The sequence below is a fragment of the Adiantum capillus-veneris genome, chromosome 29 (genome assembly GCF_014529385.1).
Source record: "Adiantum capillus-veneris isolate H3 chromosome 29, ASM1452938v2, whole genome shotgun sequence".
NCBI classification, from domain to species: Eukaryota; Viridiplantae; Streptophyta; class Polypodiopsida; order Polypodiales; family Pteridaceae; genus Adiantum; species Adiantum capillus-veneris.
Genome location: NC_140959.1, coordinates 44,900,466 through 44,916,662, shown reverse-complemented (window position 1 = coordinate 44,916,662; position 16,197 = coordinate 44,900,466). Strand labels below are relative to the sequence as shown.

General features: G+C 41.8%; 2 protein-coding genes across 3 annotated transcripts; both read right to left on the bottom strand.

The window, feature by feature from the left end:
* Positions 1–449: 449 nt before the first annotated feature.
* On the bottom strand, positions 450–3,196 carry LOC147419124 (uncharacterized). The gene is made up of 3 exons (XM_086506069.1): positions 946–3,196; positions 751–852; positions 450–649 (listed from the first exon to the last, which is right to left on the bottom strand). The coding sequence occupies exons 1-3, from the start codon at positions 2,008–2,010 to the stop codon at positions 605–607; spliced, it is 1,212 nt and encodes a 403-aa protein (XP_086362195.1). The 5' UTR covers positions 2,011–3,196; the 3' UTR covers positions 450–604.
* A 5,221-nt stretch (positions 3,197–8,417) lies between these two features.
* Positions 8,418–10,919, bottom strand: LOC147419123 (uncharacterized). 2 transcript variants are annotated; one of them, XM_086505741.1, is made up of 3 exons: positions 10,583–10,915; positions 10,307–10,478; positions 8,418–8,789 (listed from the first exon to the last, which is right to left on the bottom strand). In XM_086505741.1, the coding sequence occupies exons 1-3, from the start codon at positions 10,588–10,590 to the stop codon at positions 8,649–8,651; spliced, it is 321 nt and encodes a 106-aa protein (XP_086361867.1). In that variant the 5' UTR covers positions 10,591–10,915; the 3' UTR covers positions 8,418–8,648. The 2 variants fall into 2 exon arrangements, with proteins under 2 accessions (XP_086361867.1, XP_086361866.1); XM_086505740.1 differs by lacking the exon at positions 8,418–8,789 and adding an exon at positions 8,833–10,016 and having other exon boundaries at positions 10,583–10,919.
* Positions 10,920–16,197: the final 5,278 nt, after the last annotated feature.

Below are 16,197 nucleotides of genomic sequence, written 5' to 3'. Positions count from 1 at the left end.
TTTAATACACTACAAGAGGTTGTGTGCTCTTGTGACGCTGTTAGCGACGGAAATACACTGGGTTTTTATAACCCCCGGCGTCGCTAAAACCGTCGCTAATAGCGTTGCTATATGCGTCGCTATATAGAGACGCTCATACCGACGGTCATAGCGACGGTTATAGCGACGTTTACACAGAAGTCTATAGCGACGCTCCAGAGCCATAAATAGCGACGCCCGAGAGAAATTTTTTTTGGTGACAGTGCATTGAATGCCTTGCCACCCATCAACCATATTGTACTTGATTCACTTTTTAAAAAAAGTGCAAGGGTAGATAATAGACCCAAAATAGTCACCCACAAGACGCATTGTTTGCAAAATTGACAAGCGTAAAATTGACAATTGTACACATCATAGGCAAAATGAATTGATTGGCAAATGTAATAATGACAATTGTACAACATCATAGGCATAAAGAATTGATTGGCAAAATGAACTTCGGTGACAAATGTAATTTGTCAATAATATACATGGTTCAAAAAGACGTATAAAATCCGTCTCATGATACATAAGCTATGAGAAACCCTAAACTAATGCTATCTAGCTACGGCTAAACTGACGTCGTCTAGTCAGACGTCTCATCGCGTCCAAGCGGCGTATCTGTCGGATTCTGCAAAAAAAGACAATAAGACAGCTTTCAGTAAGTATAAACATATAACGACATTTATAAAACAATACAAAAAATAGAAAAGAGTAAACCCTAATACTAACCATGCCGCCGCGAGAACTGAGAATGTCCATCAAGGCGTTTAAGCCCTTCCTACCTGCGTACTCGCGCTTGTACGGTGTGGGATCAGGTCCTGTCATCGACCACTGTCAAAACATACAAAGATTTCATTATGTTAGAATTAAAAAACTCATAAACCCTAAACTATCGAACATAAAGAGCAATGCGAAAACACTTACAAAATCGGCCTCAAATGATGCCCATCTACCGTTCCCCAAGTGGTGCGAGCTCCCTGCCTCTACTCGCACTCTGGCTGCATCCTTTTGTTGCTTCCACTTGTCGGGATTCTCGCGCGCTGCTTTCTTCGCATTCTTCCAATCTTCTTTGGCCAGCCAATCTGGCCTGCTCCACCCATGCTTGATTGCTTTTTGCACTTCGGAACGCTTGTGTTTGCAGTATTCGCGCATTCGAATCTTCATCAGGTCTTCATTGAAGCGCTGATCCCGTGTTGGAACGGGAAACTCATCATGAAGTATGCTGATGACTCTGTTTTTTAAATCACTTGGTACATCACTCCATTTGTTTAGTATGTAGTGTCTAAACAGCTGAGAGCAAAGACCACGCATGCGCGAGATCACCTTCTTGCCGTCATCATCCATGATGATGCCGCCGCTGAAGTCGACGGAGTAACGCAAGCCCTCTGGCCGGTGACGCGTGAACCTGGATGTCCCGGCAGGGGTCTCTAGCGGCGTGTCGATGGGGGTACGGACGTCAGGTGTCTCCACCGGCGTCTGGGCCCCGAAGCGAGGAGTGTCGAGTGGGGTGGCTCCTGGCCGAGTAGGTAGAGGTGTGTAGCTGCTAGGAACAGTCAGCCGCGCAAAACCTGGCGTAGATGGCGATGTTGTGGCTGGTGTGGGGGCGGGCAAAGAAGGAGAGGGTAAAGAGCCTCGTCGAACACGAGGCGGTGTGGAGGCATCGGCAGCGGAATCCCCACAACAACCGCCACCGCCACCACTAGAACGCCGGTGTCTAGACGAGTGTGAAGATCGTCTCGTCGACGCCGAAGCTTCGGAGCGCGCCGAATGCTCCGAAAGAGAGGGAGATGCGGATGGAGTAGGAACGCGCGATGATGCGCCAGAGCGATGACGCTCCACGTACCACTGTCTCTGCTGCGGTGACAAAGAAGAAAGAAACTCCTCATCATCCATACCTGCATTAAACACACAAATATTTAAACTTAATATTGAATGAATAGAGTAGACAATGACGCAAAGACCATTAAATACAATGACGTAATGACGCATATAAATACAATGACGCAATGAATTGAGTGATAGAAGAGGCAAGTCGAAAAATCAAAATTTTCAATCAAAAGATGTGAGCGCGAGTAGAAAAGAGTGTTATACACCATGGAAGGTACTTAGAGAGCCAGAGCTTTTACAACACGGAGCAAAATTGTTCAAATACAATATTTGTGGCTTTAAGAGATCTCTCTCGCATCCTCACATAACTCAGCATAACTTCCTATATCTATATAGAGCTCTCCGTTTAAACACATATCCTCTGTTTCATTTTGTAGCTCCTCTACATGCACCCCATATAGAGTAGTAGCATCTTGATGCTCGTCTGGCACCACTGCAGCGGCTTCTGATTGAGCATCTTCTCTGATCTCCCCCATTGATGCCGTTGTGATTGACACATGGTAGCCTTCATACGTCCTTGCACTACGAGGGGCTACCTCTATGACGTACCACCAGTTTGATGTAGACTTTGTAGGATGAAATATTACCTGCCAGAGCCACATAACTTACATGAGAGCTTTCAAGCACATAACTTGTAAAAGGGGGATGTTAACTATTTACATACTTACTTGTTCACAATGTTCGGGTAGTACGAAAGTGTCTCTTAGGTCAGTCCATTTCTTAGTAGAATCCACCTCAAGAAAACCAGACTCTCCTCTACGCATAGTAGCGTTGCGACCCTCCATGATTATCTTGAACCATTGCACGTCGAACAAGTCAACAAAAAATCCTTTGTAATCGATCCTCAAAATCTCCTGTAGCGTGCCGAAGTAAGTGAGTTCCGCCACCACAGAATCTGCATCAGAGGAACGTCGTCAACTAAACTGTTCAAATTTTGCCATGATTCCACAATCTTGAGTAAAACGTTTTTTGTTGATCTGTTCCATCCTAAAATGTCGACCTTTACACCATGCTGCTGTGTATGACTTATACTACAACGAACAAAGATTATGAGTGGCCGTTCAAACGTTTAGAAATAAAGTCACTAGCTAGTCATACATTGCAAACTTACCTTGGTCGCGCAACCCCGAGAGTACTCCCACTCTTCCTCTGTCACTTCGTCACCGCATTGTTGTGCGCTTTTCAATTGGTTGTGCAACCATCTTAAGCTCATGAATGTTGGTAGGCTCTCCAGAACCGTCGGATAGTGCATCGGTGGTCGTCTTCCCCGTCTCCACTCGATTCGTGCCCTTTGTCGCTCTTGCTTTGCATCCTCATATTGTGAAATCCACTTTTGCATCACTGGATTGTGAAGCATGCAAAATTGGTTGATTTTAGCCTCTAGATCTTCCGTCATCATCTTCTTCTCAACACCGAGATTGCACATGACAATCCCAGATATGCGCTCATCATCTATGGTTCGCCATAGCGTGTCCCAGGCTTTATCAAATCCGTCTAGCCACTCTCCAATGTACACTAGGGACTCTGATACCAACCAACCTTCTGCCATGCTAGCCTCCGGACATGCCTTTTGACGCACATATCCCTTAAGCGTTTTCATGAAACGTTCTAAGAAGAACATCCATCTGGAATGAACTGTGCCAGCTATTTCCACCTCATCAACTATGTGAACAAGAAGATGCACCTGAATGGTTAGCATGGTAGTAGGAAAATGTTTCTCAAACATGCACACAAGCTCCACAGCATTTAGTTTGGCGAATGGTATGGAGTCTACGTTGATCTCCTTTTGTGAGATCCATTGCACCAGCTTTGCAAGTTTGTAGATTATGTTACGGATGTCGAGAGACAAACATCCCTCAATGGCAACCGGTAAAATAAACTGTAAAGTATGTGCAGCAATGATATTAAAGTCCACATTTTATGCAATGATATTAAAGTCCACTATGAACGTACCTGACACATTTTATGCCAATCGTGTGACTTCAAACCGGTAAGCTTTCCTTCTTTAGTAAAACACGTTCGGAGCGAGTGCATTACGCCAGTGGGGGTCCGCAAAGATCGAATGGTCTCTTTTACTTTGCGTTCTTGGGCTCCTGTGAAAATCCATGGTGCTTTAGGGAGTTTTATCGATCCATCAGACGCTGTTTGCGGCCAATATTGCTCCATACGATCCACATTTCTAAGGTCAACTCTGGCTCCCAAAGTATCTTTCTTGCCGGTCAGATGGTCCCATAGTAGATTACCCACATTCTTGAATATGTGCATTGGATCGAGCAAGTGATTGATCATGAGTCGGGGCCAGTATGGTAACTCCTACCATAGAGATAGTCTCTTCATCCCTGGAGGCAATCCGTCATCGCACATCTCCTTCGGCTCTAACCATGCTTGTGCAGACATCCTTGGTGGCTCTCTTCCCAAAAAGCCATCGCGTAACACATGATTCTCTGGAAGATACACTTGATGACCTTCGTAGATTTGCTTCTTCAGTGAGGGCGCCCTACGTGCATTCAGTCTAGGTCCACATGTGACACATGCTCTGTATCCGCTTGTTTGAAGCCCTGCATGTATACACATGATAATAGATCAACTATGGGAAAAAACAAGATTTACAGTGTCTGAGTGAGGAGTGTCAATAGATCACCTGAGCATTCTGTTAGCCTGGGATAGTCATGCATGGTCCACATTAGAATGCCTCTGATCAAAGCATTCCGTCGTCCTGTGTGTCGGCTCATATCCACCACCTCTATGCCAATCCACAATTGTTGTAGCTCTTCCAATAGTGGACGAAGATACACATCCATATTCTCCACTTTATATCGCCCTGGCACAATCAAGCTTAGCCATAGGTGCCCCTTCTTCGTAGTCAACCACGGGGGAATGTTGTAGTTGACGATGACAACGGGCCATACACTGTAAGATGTTGATCTTTGACCAAATGGATTTACGCCATCCATAGCCAGGCCTGGCAAAATCTGACCATGTTCCATCTATATGTTTCCAGGCTGCGCAATCTGCAAGAATTCGTAGCACACCATCCGAAGATTTATTCTCCTCATGCCATGATGCTAGGGCTGCCATGGACTTACATTCGAAGAAATGCTTGATGCGAGGAAGCAGAGGAAAATGTCGCAAAACCTTTTGTGGAATTTTTGTCCCGTGGAGATCTACTCGATATCTTTCGGAATCACATTTTGGACACTTCTCCATGTCTATGTATTCCCCTCTGAAAAGAATGCAGTCATTAGGACAAGCGTGGATAGAATTATAATCCATCCCCAAGTTTCGCAAAATCTTTCTTGCTTCATCTCGGGAATCTGGCATCACATTGTCAGCTGGTAGTATGTGCTCTTTAAGCAATCTACACAACATAAAAATACGATACAGTCGTGTAAAAATCTATCAGATCATTATACATTTAGAGTTTTATTAAAGTAAACTAATTGTAATAGATCACCTAAAAAGCGTTGTGACGCTAGTGTCACTCCATCCAAACTTTGCGTGCATGTTGAGAAGAACCAGGAGTGCTTTCAATCTAAACATACGTGCTCCATTATACAATGGCGTATCGGCTTCACTTTTCATATCATCATAGATAAGCCTTTCTGAATCCATGATCGTCTCGATCATTTCATCAATCTCGGGCTCAAACATTGCCTCGTTGGGAATGTGCTCTACATGATCATCCCCCGAGCTGTCAGAGGCTACATCTTGTGGCCTCACATATGCTGCTTGACCAAAGCGCCTGCGAACACGTCTATTGGGTTGCAAGATTGCTGCTTGTTGGCCAGCGTCAGAGTCCGACGAGTTATAATTGGCAACAACTCGATCTATAATAGATGGATCGAACTCGCCAAATTCGCGAACGTGCTGCAAAGAAACACGTCTTGTCCGTCGCACAGCATGTTTGCATTGATTACAAGGACATAAGACCCTCGTTGAGAGATAGGTGTTTCGGTTGGACGGTCCCACATCCTCGTCACTACTCATAATGAGGATAAAAATCTTATAACCTGGACAACAAATTTAATATTCTATTGGCATTCTTCGTCTTATCTCTCTCTCTCTCTCTCTCTCTCTCTCTCTCTCTCTCTCTCTCTCTCTCTCTCTCTACCTCACATTCTCTAGTCATGTCCAATCCCCGCACACCTCGGTCTAGAGGTGCACGGAGATCAGAACCACCGGGTTATAATCTCGTCTTTATTGGTCAATACCTATATTTGTGGGTACAAGAAATCTACAGACCCACGTCTACATGATACTGCATGTAGTGGACAAAACCCCTTTGCCTCTCCTCTAGCTGTAGCACTTCATAGCATCTTAACATCTTTTCACAATAGATCTTTTCACTGTTCGTCTAACTCTAAACCCTAAATCGTAAGTAATTCTTGCGTGGACTCGATCTAACTTAAATAACCGTAAATCTAACTAAAAATAAACCTAAATCTAATTTAACGTAAGCCTACATCTAACCTAATCTTTAACGTCTTTTGGGATAGTTTCCTACGACGTTAAAACTCTCTTCTTCTTTTGTGTGTGTGTGTGTGTGTGTGTGTGTGGGTAAACCTAAATAAACCTAAGTCTAATCTAATATAACATAAATCTAAATCTAACGTAAATTATGTTATATTAAAAACAAAGAACTAAACTAACAGGGATTATAAGAACCTTAAAATTGATTTCACACATAATTTTTCACATAACTCGGCAAGAGTTGGCATTCCCATCACTAAAGATGTGAGAGTTAACTTCCGGCGGTGACGCTGCCTCATCTCCATCCATATTTGACGACAGCAATTGGCCCTTTGGACCGTTCTTGCTCTTGTTACTAACTTTGAAGTTGCTGTTGAATGACTAGAGATTGTCTAGATGGTCATTGTCGGGGATGTAGTGACTCTTGCCGCCCTGAAGATCCACCTTCTTCCCTATCTTCTGAAGACATTTCACCAGTACATTTGGATCGACGGAGCCCACCATGAGTGAAGGCAACAATACCCTATATTCCATTGAGGGCTTTCTTCACCCGCTTCATGCAGGCATCGCAGTCTATGGAGACCTAAATCTAATCTAATATAACGTAAATCTAAATCTAGCGTAAATAAACGTAAATCTAACTAAAAATAAACCTAAATCTAATCTAATTTAACTTAAATAAACCTAAATTTAATTTAACGTAAGTCTACATCTAACCTAATCTTTAACGTCTTTTAGGATAGTTTCCTACGACGTTATAACTCTCTTCTTCTTGTGTGTGTGCGCGTGTGTGGATGTGTGTGCCAATAAAAAGAGATAAATGGTATAACCTTTCTATCACCCATGCCAAGTATGATAGATTGGTTATGCCATTTCCCTCTTGAATAATAGCTCTTGAGTTCAACTCCTCGTCTGCTAGATCTTTAGGTCTTTTAATTTTAATTAGTTTCCTACGACATTAAATTAGTTTCTCTCTCTTTTTCTCTCAATGTGTGCGTTTTTTTGTTTATGCATGTTCTCTCTCTCTTTTCCTCTCTCAATGTGTGCGTTTTTTGTTTATGCATGTTCTCTCTCTTTTCCTCTCTCAATGTGTGCGTTTTTTGTTTATGCATGCTCTCTCTCTCTCTTTTCCTCTCTCAATGTGTGTGTGCATTCTTTGTTTATGTATGTGTGTGCGTTTTTGTTTATGTTTGTACTCCTTCTCTCTCTCTCTCTCTCTCTCTCTCTCTCTCTCTCTCAAAAACACTGTGTGTGTGTGTGTGTGTGAGAGAGAGAGAGAGAGAGAGAGAGAGAGAGAGAGGGAGAGAGAGAGAGGGGAAGGGAACATGAGAGTGAGGAGAGGGAAGGAGCATACCTGGCTCTCCTTCCTCTCCTCGTGTGTGTGTGTGTGTGTGTGGAGAAGAAAAAGAGAGAGAGAGAGAGAGAGAGAGAGAGGGAGAGCGTTACCTGCTCCTTGCTTGAGGGCGCCGAAAAACTCAGATCTGAGATCTGAGTTTTTGAGCGCTCTCTGTTATTTTTTTAGCCCAGCCGGCGTCGCTGTGAACGTCGCAAATTTACAAGTAAATTTGCGACGCTCATAGCGACGCCGGGATTTTTTTTTTTGAGCGTCGCTAATATGAATAACCTCTTGTAGTGATAGAGGGAGGTCTACAGAGGTAGAGTTTCACAATTTTCAAACATCAAATTTCGTTAAGAGTCTAGTGAGATTGAAAGACTTGCTATTGTAGAAGGAAAGGTTTACATGTGGAAAACTTTTATAGAGGAAAAGTTATTTTTGGAAGGTGTCAAGCTTGAGTATTGCACACACACACACACAAAACACAACACATGAAGGTGCAGATTGGCCAACCCATGCTTGTTTTGGCCCTATTACGACCTTCAATTGTCCTCTGTCGTGCATGCTAAACAACAAGCGAAGAAGCAAGCACTTCTCTCTAGCTGTTTTCGTTACTATAGGATTTGCAACTCTCTCTCTCTCAATTGTTCTACACAAGAGGTGATATTAATTAACTAATCCACTGTTCATGCATTCATCTCAACTACTCACTTATGACGCATCAAAGAGGAAAAGTACAAAAAACAAGGGCGATTCTGTACAGATCATTAAGACAAAGTGGCTCTACATGCAAAATTTTCATGGCAAACAAGAGAGAATTCTTCATAGAAAGGCACTTCTTGATTTTACAAGTGCCATTTTTCACCGCAAGCGACAAATCCACAACCAAGTAGATGTACATGCAAAATTTTCATGGTAAACAAGAGCAAATCCTTCATACAAAGGCACTTCTTGATTTTACAAGAATACCATTATTTGCCACAAGCGACAAATCCACTAATTTCATACTTTTCTTAGAAACCGGATGCTCCTTCTTCACCGCAATGGTCCTTTTCCTTGCCTCCTTGAGATTTCTCTACAAAAACAAAATGACCCAACAATAACATAGCCATAATTTTGATCTCTTAGTTCTCTGTAAAGCAACGATTATAATAGAAGTATCCAAATCTTGGTGTTCTAAGACATCGATTATAATAGAAGTTTCCTTGTCTCCCCAATTTCATAAAAATCAAAAACCTTTTGAAACATCTACAAGATGAGAAGTGAAGGTGCAAGGTCAAAAAACTTTTCTGCCAAGCTTCTCTCATTTAGTTTTTCTTCTAAATTAAATCTTCTCTTAGCATATTCCAAAAAATTCTCGAGACAAATACTAGATTCTTTTTTGTTTGAAGCTGTTCAATCTTCAGAAAACCGGGTAAAAGGCAAATTAGAGCCATTAGAATTGAAAGCTATAATTAAGCAAGAACTACAAAATATTGCAAACTGCAAAAGATATATGAAAGCTAGTAGATTTATGGTTGGATTTCTTTTTTTCTGTAATAAATTTATGGATTCGTTAAAAAATTCTTACTACATCAAGATCTAAAAACACATTTCTATAATAGCCACCACATGTGGTTAAGGGCATGTCCCATGCATAAACCTCTCAAAAATTATTTACATAAGTAAAACTTGTCATCAAATTCGCACACACTATCATCATGGTGAGGAGAGTAGCTACACCGCATATGTAGAAGTGGGGCTAGGGCTAGATGTCCCCACCGATGGTAGTATGCTCGTAATCAACATGCCCGAGGGGAACAATGCAAGCAATGAAGAATGTGTACAAATGCTCCTGGGTCATGATGCCGCATGATGGTAGAGAATGATGCCATGCAATCTTGCTCTATGCTAGACCATCTTTGGAACCCCCCCCTTGGGTAGCTTGCCAAATAACTTCCTTTGATGCTATCCAAGAGACAAGGAGTAACGACTTCAATGGGGAGCATGACCACATCATGTAATCTCTAATTAGAGCTCCGATTGCATGGAAGCCTCCCAGGTTTTTGGCACAACGGGCTTGGTTTTTGGACTATCGGCACCTTTGGCTTTGACGGCAAAGCACATCCGATCAGCACCATTGGCTCTAACGTACCACAACACACCAACTTCCATGAGCAACTACCATTGCTGCACTCGTCATCGATGATGGGTGTCTAACACAATACGTCCTGGACCAACCTGTTCTCCACAACAACCTAGAGGTGGGCGATCGTGAGTGCGTGCATTGGATGTAGACCGGCCCGCTACAAGGGAACATAACCTAGATAATGCCAACCATTGCAACTGTATAAGAGGATTGAAGGGGGGAGAACTATATATTGTGATATCAATTTGCAAACCATTGCTACGATATAAGAGGATTGAAGAGGGGACGAGAACTTTACATATTATTGTGATGATCCATTTGAATTGCTAACAATTAGAGCTTGATTTGAAGCATTGCTGCTCAAAATGCTTCTCACCTTGTGATCGCTTTCAGAGCATACATAGACCAATATAGAGGCATGAGAGAGAGAGAGAGAGAGAGAGAGAGAGAGAGAGAGAGAGTACCATGTAAATGGCGATGGCGGCTGCAGCCGTAACTCCAAAGACAGGAACCAGGCATTGTAGCCACTCTGCCTCCCCCGTTTTCTGTTGCTGTGCTCTTCGGTTTTCTCGCTGCTGGCGAAGGACGTTACTGGGTGTTGTCATATCGACACGCCGCTTCTGGCCATTATTGACACTGCAAAGACCCCGTACCATATCGATCACAGTATTAGAACGTGAGGCCATGATATACACAGAGGTAGCAATGAAATATGCAAACTAGCTGAACAAGCAACTTACCCGGCCATATTGTCCTTCCAGAGGCTGTGCGCTCGCCTGGGAGGAGATGGAGAAGAACCAGACAGAGAGAGAGAGAGAGAGAGAGAGAGAGAGAGAGAGAGAGAGAGAGAGAGAGGGGAATGCGCTGCGTGTGTGTGGGTGGTTTGATCAGTGCTTGTGATCGACCAGAGGCCGCGAATGCTGAGAGAGAGAGAGAGAGAGAGAGAGAGAGAGTGAGATCAGAGATCGCGCGTAGCGGGGATATAATATATAACAGAGAGCCGAGAGCGCATATGCGTGTTTGTGTGTGCGCGCGAGCGAGAGAGAGAGAGAGAGAGAGAGACAGAGGGGTCTGAGGGGCTGCATGGAGCTCGTCACCTGGTCGGCTATAATAGCCGCCTAATTTCTCTGCTATGGGCTTATCCCCGTCACGTGTCGCTTGCTTGCTTCAAGTGCGATGTCATGCTTGATATTTCGGACCCTTTCTTGCCACGTGTGACCAAATCAAAAACCCTTTCACGAAACCATCCATTGTTGTATCGTCGACTTGTACAATACGTGCACAATCACTGAAAAAGTACAAATCACATGCTAGAAGTTTCAAGCACTGGCTTTTCTCGTAGCTTCCTATCCTAAAGGCAGTACAATCTTCTCTTTGTCAAGCTCAACAACAAGGTATACCATTGAGTGACTCTAACAATAGCTACCTTCGCCAAGATGTGCCGATCGTTGGTTCATCTATGGTCATGTACAAATGGCAATATATTTTTCCACTTCTCAAGATCAGAGTACTAGAACTAATTTACAGTACATACGTTCAACACCTCATGTTTTTTAGGGTACCCGACAATGTCGATATAGGGGTCAATATTATGAGCATCTTTGTGTTTTGAAGTTCTATTGGTGTTCCTTTGTGCATCTTCTTAATTAAAGAAAATCCTCATTGGTTATTATATTTGATTGGGCGGCAAAGTTTTGTTGGCTCTGTCATGGCCAAATTTTTTCTCCTGTATTTGTTGCTATAGATGTTGATGATTAAGGTTTCTGCAATGTCAATACATCGTCGCCATCGTAGTCAGTAATGATGATTGTAATATCAACAGTTATATCGAACGTTTTCATATCAACTGTGCGGGAATAAAAGTTTCTAGTTCAACGCCCACTATAAGAAGAGTAGTCTATAAACGCTAACGCGGCAATAATTGCGACTCAAAAGACGGTAGTGGTTTGGAAGCAATAAGCGTGTTAACAGAAGCGATAATATACCCGCGACTATTATCGCGTCTGTTGCCGTTGATATTACCGTGCTAATTACCACTAAACGGCCATTCAAAAATAAAGGTACTCAACTGGCCACCAAAATTAAGTGGCCCAAATGAGCACCTTTATTTTTGACCTGCATAAAACAATGAAACGTCACTTGTTTTTTGAAAGAGTATTAAAAAAAATCAAAGAATTGAAATTAAATTTACTTTACCTTGATAATTTAATGTGAGAAGATCAATTATTTTAAAAATGTTACAAATAAAATGTAAATAGTTGTATATACATTGTGCCACATTAGAACTTTATGAAATTTTGGACAAATATTTTTCTATCTAATCCTCCTCGTTCTCGTCGTCGTCCAGAGGCACGTATGTTTTGATCACCTTGACTCTACATAAACCCAAACCAAATTAAACAATTATCAACAGGTCAAAACAATTGATACAAAATTACTTGTTTAAACTTACCGCTCGCAATGATCTAAATGCTGCGTCGAATTGCCTGCGAGAGATGTGGTTGTTTTCGAACAACCGTCGCCAAGTATCAAATTCTGTATGGCGCTCCCGATACTTGACCATCTCTCTGGTTGATCGAGTAAGAGTGATATTTTCCTTAGTTAGCAATAACAATAACAAATCATCAACCACAATCTTTACAATCACCGATTTAGGTTATAATTTAATCAATCTTATATATTTGTCCTTCCAGGTTACCTTTCCTCCTGTGCCATAGTGCGTGGGTGTTTTCCTGGCACGAGCTTCGCCTTGTTGTCGGTAGGATGAGCCCGTCAGCCTAATCGCTCTTTTCTTGCATTGCCCACTCCCACTCAGCGTCTACCATGTTGCCACCGCGATAGCTTCTGTTTGGATCTCTAACCTGGTTGGCTGCTGCGCGCCTTACATTGGAGTGCTTGTTTTTTAAAAATGTTTTTATATAGCCCTCCAGCCATTGTTGTGAAAAACGTTGATCGGGGGTATTTGGAAATCTAGCATGCAGCGCATCCTCAATGTAGTGTGCATGATCAGACAATTGGTCTTAAACTTTACAAAACAGTTATTATACGTTGAATGTATAAGAATTTGAAGATGGCATTGAAATGCTATGCCATGTGCTGTACCGAAGTCCACCTCCCCGCCATATTTTACCATGTAGTAGCACCCATGCGTTTCTGGCACGGGTTCGTCAAGGACGCCACGCTCTTAAATACAGGACTCTATTCCCCCGTATTAAGAGACAGGCCGGATGGCCTCCCACCTGGCCGGACACATAGACAGACACCACATTTGTACTCTATTAGTTTGCCGAGCTAGTGTAGTGATACTCTATGTAAATCCTAATTCCAAAGTAGCAGCAGGTCAATTCCATGAGTTGTAATGTTGTCATGACATTTGTAAAAAGTCCATATGAGCCGGCCACTGGCCATTTAGAAATCCCTAGGTATACAGGTCAATAACCTTAATGTGAAGTAAGGCTTATCTTTAGAGAAGAAGGGAGCTCTGAAAACATATGCTCAAGCTACGAAGCAGCTCCAACTTGTAATCATCACAACTAATGATTGGGTAATCTATTTTCAATTTCAAAATGTGCATTGTGTTCCTCTCTCTTTGCTCTTTCATTCAAGTGTAAGCATTGTCAGTTTTGTTTAGGTTCGCGACTACGTGTTAGTGAGCCGTATCATCATATTTGAGTGCTTAAGTTATTGTTTTTAGTCATTTTGACCATAGGAGAGTATTCCTAGACCATAGGGCGACCTTTTTGGACTTATCAATTGCAATTTTCAAGACCTTTTTAATGATGGATCGTGATTTTGGTACCTTTTTGGATTGAAACCAGACGTGGTAGGATAGTGCCCCTAGGTGTTCTAGAACTCCTAAAGTTTCGTTACATTTCGAGTCCTTTCGAGTGTTGAAATGGAGTGATAACCTAGAGTTGTGAGAAAGGACATAGGCAGATTTCCCTGATCATTGAGTATAGGTTTGCTTGTAGAGTTGTTGTGTTTGCTTGTTAAGGTTCACTTAACATGCATTTCATTCTCTGATTTTCTCCATGCTTTCAGGGTGCTAAACCATTTTTTGTTATAACACTTTTTTGTACCGTTCTGTTTGTTTTTGTTTCATGTTTCATTTAAGTACTTAGGAGTAGGGTAAGTAGAGACTACCACCATCAAATTTGGGCTAAAAGATTGAGGGAAAAAAGAGTGAAAATCATATTTTGGCTAAAATGACCATAACTCCGAAATTCTAAATATTTGATGGTAGAGACCTCAAAAGTGATCCAAATTCAAAAATTTGTGGATCAAGGGCATCAACATACTCTCTAGAAGCAATCTAAAAAGTTTGGACATATTTTGTGGAGGATCATAGGTCACGATCCATGTACCTCAGAGACCATTTTTGGTGAAAAGTGATGAGTGACATTGTGCATCAACGAGACATTGCTCTCATCAAGTTTTCTTGAAAGAAAAAGTCAAAAATCACATTAGAATTGACTGTTAGGGAAAAAACAGCAAAATAGGCATTACAGACACAAAATTTGAGATTTTTCAACTTTTTGGGATCCAAATTAAAAAAGGGGTGAGATTTTTCTTCTACAGGGCATAGAGAACATGTATAACAAAATTCATGAAAAAATGTTGTCAAACATGGATAGCGATCCATGTACCTTTTGACATTTGGGAGTGATATTTGACAAGTACATCCCTGATAACTAGTGGAACAACTTTGCCAAAAGGGACCATAGCCAAAAATTGAAAGAAGTTGATTAAAACACCAAAATTTTGCAAGATAGCCAAAAATTGTAGGACAGACGGAAGAACTTACTTTTGAATGACAAAAACAAGTCCAAATGTATTTTTTTTTAATAGCATAGCATCTAGTAAACATGCTGATCCTAATGATACCAAGAAAAGTCAAATTGGCTTTAAAACATGGATCGTGATCCATGTACCTTTTTTGAAATTTTGCACAAGAACTAGACCAATAGATAGGGGGTACCATTTGAAACAACTTTCCCAAAAGAACCATCTGCAAAAAAGTTGTAAAAAGTGGTCAAAAGAGCAAAAAACTGAACATTATCTAAACTGTCACAGCAAACTGTAGAAGTCAGTTTTGGTAGGGCAAAACTGATCCATATCCAAAAATTCTTTGTGGAGCAAGCTAAAAACATCACAAGCTATCAACACACCAAAGTTCATATCCAAAAGTGGTGGAACATGGATCGGGATCCATGTATCCATGATAAATTTTTGGACATAAACTTTTCAAGCATGTAGCAAAGACCATTGTGAACAAAATTCCCCAAAGAAGCATTGTCAAAAAAGTTCAAAAAGTGGGTCAAAAGGGCCAAAAATTGTTCAAAGAGAAAAACCCTAAAACAGACCTAGGGATTGACTTTTGTCTGATGTAAACAAGTTAAAATCATACAAAAACCATATAGCTAGTATCAGGAGACCAAGGGCAAGCTGTGAGTCAAGTTTCATTACCATCTGACATAGAGGTACATAGATCGCGATCCATGTTCCTTTGGCACAGCTGATACCAAACTTGCACCATAGCTAGAGAACATCTCAAGGAGTCTAGTGGTCTTTTCAAAAGTGAATTTGGATATAAAAAACCAAACCAAAAGCCCAGAACTGCAAAGTACTTTGATCAAGTGTCAGAATTGACCTAACTTTCAATCGAGAGGTCCATTTTCAAGAAATTTGATACCATAGGATCCACTAATCATGCTGATTGTGATGGTACCAAAAAAAGTCAATTTGGGCTCCAAACATGGATCGCGATCCATGTACCCAACAAATTTTTCAGATGAGGAGGGGACACTGCTACAACCGAAAGCAAGGCTGCCCTGCAACATACTGGAAAATAGCACATAACAAGACATAAACGACTAAATCTACGTACCTGCCGACCCGCATAGCACATAACCACGAGGTATGCAAACAGAGAGAGATAGAGAGCGAGATAGAGCGAGCGAGAACGTGCAAGCGCACCTCCTAGAGCGGAGTGCTACGCCGGCACGACGAGAGAGAAGAGAGGAGAGGTGAGAAGAGCAATGCATACACTGGGTGAAATCTCCCCCCGTGCAAGAGTGACCATTTCCCTCTTGCACGTATTTGTTATATAGATTTCTTGAATGGTCAAATTGGTTACAAACTGGCCGGCCGATCATAAATGGCCAAAGCTCATAAAAGAGCACTTGAATAATAAAATGTACATGATGTACATATCCATTCACATAGGCCAAGCTGGGTCTAGTCTTTTCCACCTGTCAACTGCTGCAATAAATAATAAAATATCAATTCTATAACATACCTGTCCATTGGAAAGCAACTGGCCTCAGTTGCGAAGATAAAAATCTACAAACAATAC

What these genes read in the sequence shown, in the direction of transcription:
- LOC147419123 (XM_086505740.1), bottom strand. An exon ending in CCGCCATCGCCATTTACATG is followed by an intron (nt 10,017 to 10,306) that starts GTACTCTCTCTC and finishes GGCATTATCTAG; the next exon opens with GTTATGTTCCCTTGTAGCGG.
- LOC147419124 (XM_086506069.1), bottom strand. Translation starts at nt 2,010, where the DNA reads ATGCGTCATTACGTCATTGTATTTAATGGTCTTTGCGTCATTGTCTAC. An exon ending in CATCATTTGAGGCCGATTTT is followed by an intron (nt 853 to 945) that starts GTAAGTGTTTTC and finishes ATGTTTTGACAG; the next exon opens with TGGTCGATGACAGGACCTGA. An exon ending in TCAGTTCTCGCGGCGGCATG is followed by an intron (nt 650 to 750) that starts GTTAGTATTAGG and finishes CTTTTTTTGCAG; the next exon opens with AATCCGACAGATACGCCGCT.